Source organism: Epinephelus moara, chromosome 19, assembly GCF_006386435.1.
Source record: "Epinephelus moara isolate mb chromosome 19, YSFRI_EMoa_1.0, whole genome shotgun sequence".
Classification (NCBI taxonomy): domain Eukaryota; kingdom Metazoa; phylum Chordata; class Actinopteri; order Perciformes; family Serranidae; genus Epinephelus; species Epinephelus moara.
The window spans coordinates 2,271,858-2,284,254 of NC_065524.1; the positions used below are offsets into that span (position 1 = coordinate 2,271,858).

The 12,397-nt window shown below is 38.2% G+C and overlaps 3 protein-coding genes across 3 annotated transcripts; all 3 read left to right on the forward strand.

Annotated features, from left to right (window-relative positions):
• On the forward strand, nucleotides 1-249 carry LOC126407098 (histone H4-like; the record flags this gene model as incomplete). The annotated part of the gene is made up of 1 exon (XM_050071781.1): nucleotides 1-249. A coding segment is annotated over one exon (249 nt), but the record flags the coding sequence as incomplete, so codon positions are not given.
• A 2,668-nt stretch (nucleotides 250-2,917) lies between these two features.
• LOC126406456 (histone H1-like) lies at nucleotides 2,918-4,240 on the forward strand. The gene has a single exon (XM_050070747.1). It carries the CDS (start codon nucleotides 2,982-2,984, stop codon nucleotides 3,597-3,599), a length of 618 nt encoding a protein of 205 aa, XP_049926704.1. The 5' UTR covers nucleotides 2,918-2,981; the 3' UTR covers nucleotides 3,600-4,240.
• A 2,210-nt stretch (nucleotides 4,241-6,450) lies between these two features.
• On the forward strand, nucleotides 6,451-8,484 carry LOC126406459 (histone H2B 1/2-like). The gene has a single exon (XM_050070750.1). The coding sequence runs from the start codon at nucleotides 6,477-6,479 to the stop codon at nucleotides 6,849-6,851; it is 375 nt and encodes a 124-aa protein (XP_049926707.1). The 5' UTR covers nucleotides 6,451-6,476; the 3' UTR covers nucleotides 6,852-8,484.
• The last annotated feature ends 3,913 nt before the right edge of the window (nucleotides 8,485-12,397 follow it).

The following is a 12,397-nucleotide window of genomic DNA, read 5'->3' on the forward strand; positions in this document are numbered from 1 at the left end:
GTTCTCCGTGATAACATCCAGGGAATCACCAAACCCGCCATCCGCCGTCTGGCTCGCCGTGGTGGAGTGAAGCGTATCTCCGGTCTGATCTACGAGGAGACCCGCGGTGTGTTGAAGGTGTTCCTGGAGAACGTGATCCGTGATGCCGTCACCTACACTGAGCACGCCAAGAGGAAGACTGTGACCGCCATGGATGTGGTGTATGCTCTGAAGAGGCAGGGCCGCACTCTGTACGGCTTCGGAGGTTAAACACTGACTGTTCATTACTGGAAACCAAAGGTCCTTTTAAGGGCCACCCTCTTACTCATCTAGAGAGCTGACTCTCTTGTGATAAAATATTGTTACCTTTTGTAAACTAATACTGAGTATGTACAGTCGTTTCCATCACAATTATGTTTTCCTTTGATGCAATGTAATCTGAATAAGAATAGAACAATGCTATGATGAAGATAAAACAGGTTGGTACTCAGGTGTGTGTGTGTGTGTGTGTGTGTGTGTGTGTGTGTGTGTGTCCCACCCCTACATGATCTCAAAAGACTGAACCAGGGTTTGTCCAGATTTATGGTTAGTGAGGATGGTCTGTTTGATAACTGGAGGGTTGTGGCTTCTAGGGGAACTTCGTATGAACAATGAGGAGACAGGAATGCTGCAGCTAAGGATTGAGGAGTTCTTCTGTGTAACTTTATACCAGAAGTGTTGTTCAGGTAGGGAGACCCATAAGTAATGAAGGTTGTCATCAGAATAAGGCTCATTGCCACATTGTTTATTTTACTTAGAAGAAATTTGTCTTGGTGTTTGGTGCTTACAATAAGAGGAAATTTGAAAAAGGCAAATTTCATCGAAAGTCAAGAACATAAATATCAAATAGAAAAATTACATTAAAAATAGATGCAATTTAAAAAAAAATATATAGCCTATGTGTGTGCAGACTTCTTAATATACACATGGAGAGGTTTAATGGTAGGTTGTTGCAGGGTTTATTTATTTTTAAAAACAACTTAATATCCCAATCTGAGATCCTGCCTGTCCAAAATCTAAAGTTAGTTTTAGAGGAGAAGATTTGTCTAACAGAGATTAGCCTCCTGACAGAAACACTGTTTGGCAGTGAGATGAAGGAGGAAATATCATGCACACTGATTCAGGTAGACTGAAATAACAACAGGTCGGCCTGACAGACACTGTTCTGTCAAAGGTTCCTCCCTGAAGGTTTGTCTTTACTGCTGCACTATGAAAATTAGTCAGTTTGCAGTACATCACACATGATGCACTTCAACACATGGTTAAAATCTGAGCTCATCTTATTTAACTCTATAATATTTATAGAATATTCCACTCAACATGTGTACTTTAAAATCCACTACAGTTCGTATAAAGCTAGTAAACATTTTGGATGTTGCCTCATTAATAAACAATTTCTGTCTCTGTAAATTAAGTTTAAAAACAAAACAAACAATAAAAGACAGCCAGAAATCCATTCATGACACATTCAGAACAGACAGCAATGTGGAGGTATTTAAACTGTATTTTCACCATTTTGGGGCTGTTGTATCACTTGCAGAGAAAAGTAACATAATCCAACTGACAGAAAACTTAAGTTTGTTATTATTATAATCATTTTTGACTAATCGTGTCATTGATGAGACTGGGTTTGCAGCTTACCTGTAACACACTGGAGAGAGGTGTTTTGTTNTAATCATTTTTGACTAATCGTGTCATTGATGAGACTGGGTTTGCAGCTTACCTGTAACACACTGGAGAGAGGTGTTTTGTTTTGTTTATTACACTGATTTTGGTCACTAAGGATATTTCAGTGCATCACTGGGTCACGGGTGCATGTGTAACATTAGTATATCAAAAATACAGATTCTTCACCTCAGTATGGTACATAAAATGCACACAACATGTTGAATTTTGTTTTTTTCCAGTTACAGTGAATCAACCAGCTCAGACTGCAACAATTCAAACCCAAAATGTGTCAGACTGCAAACACTGCACCACAAGTGGACAAAGAGGAATGGGGATGAGAGCATGTATTTGACATATAATCACACACACAGTACATGGCCCTCTGTATGAGGAAGCTGTCCAGGGTGCTTGTGCACACAGACAGGAGGCATTTCTGCTACCATAAATGTATTCATTTATTTCTATTATTAAACACATTTCTGTTCTGTTACAGCCTGTGAGTCCTTTCAAATCGTATGATGGTGATATTAATATTAATATTAATAATAATAATAATAATAATTGACACTTTATTAGGTTTTCTAGTATTCTGGAATTATATCAGTAAAACAGTGTAATTTTAACATTTAAAGCCTCCTATGTTTCCCCGGGCAGGTGACATGTAAATGTATTCGATCATAAAAAGGAAAACTAATGATTAATTTTAATAAACAGTAGTCCTCAGCAGAGGACATGTTCACGGTCACAGAAGCTCTGATACAAGTCTGATTGAACTGCAGCCATCATCAGTGTGTTTGCTGCGACCAGGATAACTTCAGTTTATTCCAAAGTCATCAACTGCAGATGGCTGTTTTTACACCGAGTCCCTGAACGGACATGTGGGCTGCTGGAAAACGGCTTTGATGGAGCTGTGATGCATTTGAAGTCATTTTAGGAGAGAAATGAGTGGGAAATGCCGCTGAGCAGTGCTGGCCACGGCGGTGAATAGGTGAGGTTTGGAGGCTCCACAGACAAAATGCAGAGAGCATCAGAGCTCTACATGACTTGAATATGAAGAGACACAAGTCCGCTATCGGCTCCCTTCACTGTCAGCCTTCAGCACTTGTCCCACATTTAGTTTTTCACCTTTTCTCAGTCAAGAGAAAACACAAGTGCTCCAGCTTTCACACTGCACAGAGGAGCCACGGGCTGGGTTGAGTCTCCACGGTTCTCATGCTGTGTTTAAGGACAGCCTCCTGCTCGGAGCTTTCAACAGTCCAGTCAGACACTCTCGTGTGTTACTAGGCAAGAACAACATGGCAGAGACAGCTCCAGCTCCAGCTCCGGCCGCCGCGCCGGCCAAAGCCGCCAAGAAGAAGGCACCTAGACCGAAGAAGACCGGCCCCAGCGTCGGCGAGCTCATCCTGAAAACTGTGGCCGCATCCAAGGAGCGGAGCGGCGTGTCTGCGGCCGCCCTCAAGAAGGCTCTGGCTGCCGGAGGCTACGATGTGGAGAAGAACAAGTCCCGCGTCAAGACCGCCATCAAGTCCCTGGTGGCTAAGGGCTCTCTGGTCCAGACCAAAGGGACCGGGGCCTCCGGCTCCTTCAAGATGAGCAAGAAGGCTGCCGAACCTAAGAAGGTCAAGAAGCCGGCCAAGAAAGCCGCTCCTAAAGCCAAGAAGCCCGCAGCGGCCAAAAAGCCCAAGACAGCGGCAGCTAAGAAGCCAGCAGCCGCTAAGAAGTCTCCCAAGAAGGCTAAGAAACCCGCAGCGGCCAAGAAAGCAGCCAAGAGCCCCAAGAAGGCTGCAAAGAGCCCGAAAAAGGCCACCAAGAGCCCCAAGAAGGTGGCCAAAAAGGCCCCTGCAGCCAAGAAAGCCCCCGCAAAGAAGGCAGCCAAGCCCAAAGTCAAGAAAGCAGCAGCCAAGAAGAAGTGAGCTGTCATCAGTCTCATCAACAAACTACTCACAAAAAGGCTCTTTTAAGAGCCACCCACACCAGCCTTGGAGAGCATTCTGTTATTTATTGTAAAATTATTATTTTTTTGAAAGTAAGACCTTACAATCAACGTCACAGGACAGGTTTTCTTTACATCAAAAGACGAGACGAAACAAACAAAAGAAAAAAGTGTATTTTCGACTCTTATCACTCGTGCATTTTTCTTACCAAGTGGGTAATACAAATACCATTTACATCAGGGTATATGGGAGACTCTTCAATTCAGGGCACTCCTGGAATTTTGAAAAAATAATATTCTTTAAACTTTTTAAAGTGTTTCAAAAGGTTTTATTAATTAGTCTGGAACAACGATCTTAACATAGCTTTGATCATACTTCATGATACTTTTGATATTATGATGCTTTTTTTCAAAATTGTCACAGCAAAATGTCATACCATCACAAAACACTGATCTTAATACAAAATGATATGACAAGCAAATTTTTCACAATCATTCCAGTAAATACAACACATGCTCTTTAAGAAGTATGTTCTAAATATTTGTAAGTACATTTAAAATACATTTTAACAACATGTTCTCTCTAACATTTTAATATATTGCCTTGTACTTTTTTGTGCAGTTAATGTGTCACTTGCGCACTTTATCTCCCTTTAGAGGGATTGCACTTATGGGACATGTGCAATTTACTGTCACTCGCGCACTTTATTGCACACTGTGTGCCCAGAATTTAATTTAGCTATTTTAGTCCTGCTTTAGTCCTGTTGCTTACTGCTCGGTGACTGTGTCTGTGTCAGTAGTCTGTGTGCATGCTACCTGTCTGTATCTCTTGTATGTCTTGTGTATTTGTACCTCCTGCTGCTGCAACCTAAATTGCCCTTTGGGACATTAATAAAACTTGAACCTTGAACCTTGTCTCAACAATGAAATGTTGTGTACTAATCAAAATATTTGATTTGCAATGTACATCTTTTCAGAAAATGCAAATTTAGACTTTTTAACATTACCACAATGGTTGAGATAAGACCCAAGATAACAAAAACAACCTTTTCTATCTATCAAAAAATGTATTGTGATGGTAATGACAACATGTTTTGATAATGCCATGAAAATGAACACTGGTGTTTTTCTTTTTTTTTTTTATGACAAACAAAAGATAAAGAAAATACTACCTTTTAAAAACAACACCTTTCAACACTTAACCCTCCTTTAAAATAAATCACTTGGTAAACTAACACAGTATTTCTTACGTAACTATCTTCTTATGGCCAGCTGGCTTGTTTGAGACATAAAAAAGGTTCAAACAATAAAAAAGCATAGCGATAAAAAGAGAATTGGCATGCTCAACTCAAATGTCCTATAGTATGATGAGCAAAAATAGAAAATAATGTCGTTAGCACTCACAAATAGGCTAAATGTGTAGCACTTTTATCAATGCACAGCAACAGATGAAATCAGCAGCCCTAGGCTTTCCTCAGCATTTCTGAGACATAGGCTATGTAGTGTTTTTTTGTATCTCTCTTTTTCTCCTTCAAGATATTGCTGATATTTCTCAGGATCTTCCTTGATTTTGTATCTGTATTTTTCTGACCGTTGAGCTGGTTTACCTGGAGCGATGTTAACAATGTCAAACAAAAAATTATGTAAATTACAGTTGGTCACTGTTTAATAAGGTATCATTAAGCTATTTCAATAATAAATGATATATGGGTGATTCTTCAATTAAGGGACTTCTTCTCTCCCCAGGGTAGATTTTCAAGAAAAAATTGTTAGGGTGTTCAATGGTAAATTATGCTGATATATTCTAGTTATAAGATAATAAACAGATAAGTTGTCATTACCATCACTGATTGTCATTACCATCACAGCCACTTGTGTGATGGTAATGACACGTGATGGTAATGACAATTATCAAGTTTTGGAGCCAAAAGTTGGCTAGGTTTTAGACCTAGCTAAGCTAACTGGTTAGCTAACATACACTGCACACTGAATATATGTAAATAAAGTGAAATTCCCCATTACTGAATTAAAATACTCAAATAGTAACTTGTTTGGTAATGACGCCTAGTAAACATACTCTCAGACCAGGATGTATAAAACTTCAAATTACTTACATTTGTGGGCATGAAAAAGTCAGGCTTCTGCCTCATGACTGGGAATGTTCTTCTGGTACATGTAGTTTGCATGCAACAATGTAAGTAACTGCTTGTAGAAACTTTATTGCTCTCTAAAATGCTGGGTGTGATGGTAATGACAGATGTATGAGGGACAGCAATATTTTACTATTAAAAAATTGAAAATTGAACATGAACTAAATGAATTTGAAAAATGTCTTTTTAAGTTATGGTGAAATGCAAAGTAAAGTTTTAATGAATTTAACACTTTTTATTACTTTAATTTAGAGGGGATGTCAAAAAGTCTGGGTTGAGGAGAAGCCCATAACAGTGAACTCTGGCATATTTGAATTTTCAACACACTGAAAAAGTATTAAAATGTCATCATTGAGACACAATTATTTTTTTCATTGACTACAACCTAACCCTAACAATTTTTTATTGAAAATCTATACCCTGGGGAGAGAAAGAGTACCTTAATTAAAGAATCACCCATATATCATTTATTATTGAAATAGCTTAATAAGTTCATGTTTAACCCAACACCGACTATTTCTTTTAACTTTTTAAATAACAGGATTTTCTTTCTTCTTTCTCCCCCTCAACTACCCACTCTGTTGTTTCAGAATCTGACCAATCCTGTGTGAGCAATAGCACAGTGATATTTGCATCAGGTGGATATAAAATGACCCCCCTGCGGACGATGCCGCCATGCGTTACAGGAGAAATTCGCTGTTTAGATCATGCCTGAAACCACCGTGAAAGCGCCCAAGAAGGGCTCAAAGAAAGCCGTGTCTAAGAGCGTCAGCAAGAGCGGCAAGAAGAAGAGAAGGACCAGGAGGGAGAGCTACGCCATCTACGTGTACAAGGTGCTGAAGCAGGTCCACCCCGACACCGGCATTTCGTCCAAGGCCATGGGCATCATGAACTCTTTTGTGAGCGACATCTTTGAGCGCATCGCCGGTGAGGCCTCCCGTCTGGCTCACTACAACAAGCGCTCCACCATCACTTCCAGGGAGATCCAGACCGCCGTCCGCCTGCTGCTGCCCGGTGAGCTGGCCAAGCACGCCGTGTCTGAGGGCACCAAGGCCGTCACCAAGTACACCAGCTCCAAGTAAACAGTCTTGTTGCCTCTGAGACTAAACCAACGGCTCTTTTAAGAGCCACCCACTTTATCTGAAGATCAATCCTGTTGTAGTGATGATACATTTATGAAAAACTTATACCAGGCCAATTCTATACATGTGTATACATGCCAAATACGATTTTTATGGTACACATGAGGGGCCGTACAAGCCATAATTCATTCTGGCCCTCTTACACACATACATTCTCTCACATTTATACATTTTCACTCACACATTCATATATTTTTCACATAAAACCAAACGAAGAAGAATAATTTATCGAGCTGTGATTGGTTGAGAAGGATGTTTTTTTTTTTTTCTCAAAGTTTTATTTGCAAATATGAGTTTAAACAAACACATGACAGAAAATCATTGAACATTTAACAGACCAGGGGTACTAGAGTTCATTGCCAGTCTTTTCAAAACTCAAATTAAATGTACAGACTTTATCAGGTTGTCTTTGCAGCTTTGTTGTTGTTAACACATTCAAGTTTGGTGCCGTATTGCTGGAGTTCAACAATGAAACGACGAAAGCAGGGTTTAGAGCCAGACCATTTTGATTTGTGTATATGAGACTTTCCAAGAATAATTAGAAGTTGTATAATGTAGGCAGTGTTGTTCTCCATCCTACTGAAAGTAAAATATAGAATCACATCAAACACAGTAAAATTTACAGTGGTATTCATTTTTCCATTTACAAAGTCTTGCATATCATTCCAAAACTTCTTTGAATGGTGACAATGATAAAACAGATGAAATAACGTTTCTTTGTCAACATTACAGAAAGTACAAGAGTAGTCTATGTTTAACTTAAATCTCTCCAAGACCTCCTTAGCGGGATAAATTCGGTGTAACACTTTGTAGGATACTTCTTTCACTTTATTACTAATGCAATATTTATTTAAAACACTACAGGCTTTTTTCCACTGTAAATTGCTCATAATAGACGACCAGAAGAATTTTGCTGCAGGGGCTGCAGTATAGTTCAATGCGTTTCTAATGTGTCTGTTACCGCAAGGTTTATCCTGAACATTGATATCTCCAATAAAAATCTGCCTAGAACTAAATGAGTAGGTTTCTGTTAGGTTACAGTTCTTTAAAAATAGAAGTGAACCGGCAGGAATTGCATTGAAGATAACACCATATTCTTTAGGTGTGATTGTTATCCTGAATTTCTGAATAAATTCTGAAAATGACATTAACACCCCATTCTTATTTAATAATTGACATACAAGCAAAATTCCATTGTCATACCATGAACGATAAAACAGGGATTTTCTTTTGTGTAGAATATCCTTGTTATTCCAAATATAGTACCGATGAGGACTGAAGTTGTGCTTATAAACTAATAACCACGCTAAGAGAGCTTGCTTGTGAAAATTAGCTAAACTAACTGGGATTTTATCAATGGAGAAATTGCATTTCAATAAAAAATCAATACCACCAATCGAATTAAATAAATATGATGGGAAAGCATACCATATACTGTCGGGATTCTTTAGGAATTCAATAAGCCATTTAACTTTAAACGTATTATTTAATAAACTAAAGTCCAAGACCTCAAGACCCCCTTGTTCCCTACTACCTTTGATTGTTTCTTTTTTGAGATAATGGGTTTTTTTCCTCCAAATGTAGTCATACAGTATCTTATCCAGTTGTTTAATAACATTTGTTGGGACATTAAGTGTTAATGATACATAGACAGATCTAGATATACCTTCTGTTTTTGATAATAAGACCCTTCCAAATAAAGATATATCTCTCATTAACCATGAGTTCAATTTTGATTTTGTTTTTTCAATAATGGGATCAAAATTGGCTTTACTTTGCTGTTCTGCATCACTGCAGATAACAACCCCTAGGTAGGTTAACTTTTCTTTAATTGGAATCCCATGCTAGCTTGACAAATTACAATTTATAATTGGAAATAAGACAGATTTATCCAAGTTCATCTTTAAACCAGAAACATCAGAAAATTCATTTATACAAGCCACAGCTTCTGAAATCTGATTCTGGTCTTTTAGAAAAATTGCAGTATCGTCTGCCAGTTGGCATAATTTGAAGTTCTTGCCTACTGCATTTTTGAATTGCATTACAGAAATATTCTCCAAAGCCAAAAAAAGAGATGGTTTTAAAAATAAACTCGTGTTCAATTGTGTCAAAGGCTTTGTAGAAATCAATAAATAAGATAAAACTTTCATCTGGTATTAAATCACGATAATCTATCATATCCAGTATCAGTCGAATATTATTGCTAATATGTCTTTTTTGTATAAAACCAGATTGCTCTATATCTATTATTTGATCTAATCCATGTTTTAACCTCCTAGCAAAAATTAAAGCAAATAATTTTGCATCATTGTTCAGCAGACTGATAGGCCTCCAATTTCCTATGTGTAATCTGTCTTTTTTTTGGTTTGGGAATTAACGTGATTACTCCTTGCCTTAAAGTAGGAGGGAGCTCACCTTTTTGAATGGATTCTTTAAACATGGCTAGTAGGAAAGGAGCAAGTTTAAGATTGAAAGTCATAAAATTCCCCTCTCAAACCGTCATTACCAGGAGATTTGTTTTCTTTAAGGGATTTAATACATTCACTAATTTCAGCCAATGATATCTCCTCTTCACGAGACTCTAAGATCATCATTTATTTTTCTAGAATCTGCTGAAATATTGTCTAAAAATGGTTCAATATGAGAGGGTGTAAAGGTTGAAGAATATAAATCTTGATAATACTGAGCTACATGTTGAGAGATTATTTTAGGATCATCAGATATTGTGCCATTGATAATCAATTTACTTACTGCTGCAAATTCTGCATTTCTTTTTTCCAAACTAAAAAAATATTTAGTATTTTTCTCACCTTGCTCAAGCCATTTGCATCTTGATCTAATAAAATCACTTCTAGTTTTCTCCTCATAAATATTCTCTAATTGGTTTTGCAACTTATTCAAGTTCATCATCTCTTCATTAGTTAAATCAGTTTTTTGTTTGCAGATTCAAAATATCTCTGATAATCTCAATTTCTTTCTGTCTTTTCCAATTTGCTATGAATTTACCTTTTTTAAGCGCAGCTCTTTGAATATCATATTTCATTAGTTCCCAAAATTATCCATAAGAACCAGTAATACGCGCTTTATTCCAGTACTTGTCAATAATAATATTAATTTCCACTATGAGGTCTGCATTCTTCCATAACAAGTTATTCAATTTCCAATAGCCTTTATTGTTTTTCGTTGTACATGTATTCTCTAGAATGATTTTGATGAAGATCCCTCTATGGTCTGTTAGAATTGCTGGTTCTATCAAGATATCTCCAACCATAGGGACAAGATTATTAGAGATAAGCCAGAAGTCTATGTGTGATAGTAGAGACATATTTTTATTACTCCAAGTATACATGTTGTTCTGCAGGTTTTTCTGTCTCCAAATATCGATTAAATTCATCCTTAAACAAATATTTTCCAGTTCACAGTTTGTAGTTGTATTTTTTGGAGGCCACCGATCCATATTTTCATCAAAAACAGTATTAAAATCACCTCCCCATATTACTTTAGCAAGTGGATAAGTTGAGTAAAGATGATATATTTTTGATTCAATACTTTGAAACAATGCTAAATTGGTGGTCTTATTGTTGGTAGCATAAATATTAATCAAAATAAATTGACTTTGATTCATATCAACAACTAAAATGATCCATCTACCTGACATACCAGTTTCACTGTGTAAAATCTGGCCTTTGAATTTGTCCTTTAATATGGCGACCCCTGCTGACCGATTATTTCCATTGGAAAACCACATTTCATTGCCCCATTGATTTTTCCAAAACGACTCATCTGCTGGACAAGCGTGAGTTTCCTGTACAAAATGAAAATCAGCACCTTTACCTCTGCAATATAAATAAATGGCTTTTCTTTTAAATAGGTCTCGTATTCCCCTGGCATTTATAGAAAACACAGAAAGAGACATTAGAACAAGGAAAAACAGAAAAATTTCACTCTTTTAGACTGAGTTAATTTTTACGAAAGGCTATAGGGTTCTCGCATATTTAACATGTTAAATCAACAATAGCACAGCAGACCTTATTGAACAAGTCTGCATTCACTGTTGTAAAACAAGAACGAAAAAAAGGCTATTTCAATTTCACATGTAACCTTATCAACACCTTAAATGATGTGATATATCAAATAGTTAAATGTTCATGTAAACAACATTGAGGTCATTGTGGTTTTAAGCTATTTTCACTTTCCTTTTCCATCAGGACGCAGTTCTTTCCCTTCAATAAACGCTCTGACTCCACTGAAGTATGCAGACTTGCCCTCTTCTCTTGCCTTCTCCACTGCTGGCCACAGGCGGCTTCTGGCTTCTCTGTCACTGGCAGTGAGGTCCTCCTTGAAGCTGTATCCTTTACTTTTCAAGAAGTCGTTCTGTTTCGCAGACTTCCATGTCAGGTCCCTCGATATTCTCGACACAAATCTTATGATTATCGGACGTGGTCTAACATCTCTGCCCTCCCCGGTTTTAGGTCGACCCAGGCGATGTGCGATGTCCACCGCAGATCCCACCTCATGTTTATCCTTCTCTGAGACGATAGCTCTGCAGATTTCTTTGGCTCTGAGTTTAACATTCTCGGCAGGATTCTCAGCAACATCTGAGTTTAACATTCTCGGCAGGATTCTCAGCAACACCATAAAGGCGAAGGCACCATCTCCGGCTATATCTCTCTTGCTCATTAATCATTTCTTCCATTGTCATCTTTTTCTTTAGCTCAGCATTTTCAGTTTTCAACTTGTCACTTTCCTTTCTCAAGTCTATCACATCATTATGGATTGAATTAAGAGCCTCACTCACATTTTCGATTTCAGCCGAGTTTTTCTTGACCATGCTCTTGAGTTGATCTGCTCTTTCGTTGATTTTTCCAGAGAGAATCTGTATGATGGTATTTTGTACTTCAATCAGGGAAGGTTCCGCGGGTGACGAGGTATTTTTCAACCTTTTGGCAGGTTGAGCTTTAGTGGATGTGTTTTGGAGGGAGTTACAAACTCCGCCATCTTCAGCATTGCAGGCATAAGAATGCATTTCATGTATTGTTCTCTTGTCGCTTGCGGTTTGTACTTCCATATCTTCCAGAGTCTTTTGTAGCTCTTGCGTAGCCATCATCTTAGCTAACTTGATGTTAGCTCTGAGTTAGAGGGCAGACTTACTTTAGTAGTTGAGAACTTGAGTCACACGTCAGCAACTAGTTATTGTCGATGTAACATAAATTAAGTCCTTGGGGAAACTTGGAGTAGTCGTTTGCTGTGCAAATTGTTGTTAAAAGTGTAGAATTTTGCGAGAATTGCCTTTGCCAAACCTCTGCTGCAAGAAACACGTCCGCTCAGAGCGCCATCTTGGCACGCCCCCCGGCTGAGAAGGATGTTAATTAGGCTCGTTCGAGATGAACTGCGCCTCGCCTGGAAAGTAGACGAGAGCAGGCGGCCGCAGCGGGGGGCGGTGACAAAAAGCCGCAGTGAAGTCAGACAGTTTCCCGACAGTTTCC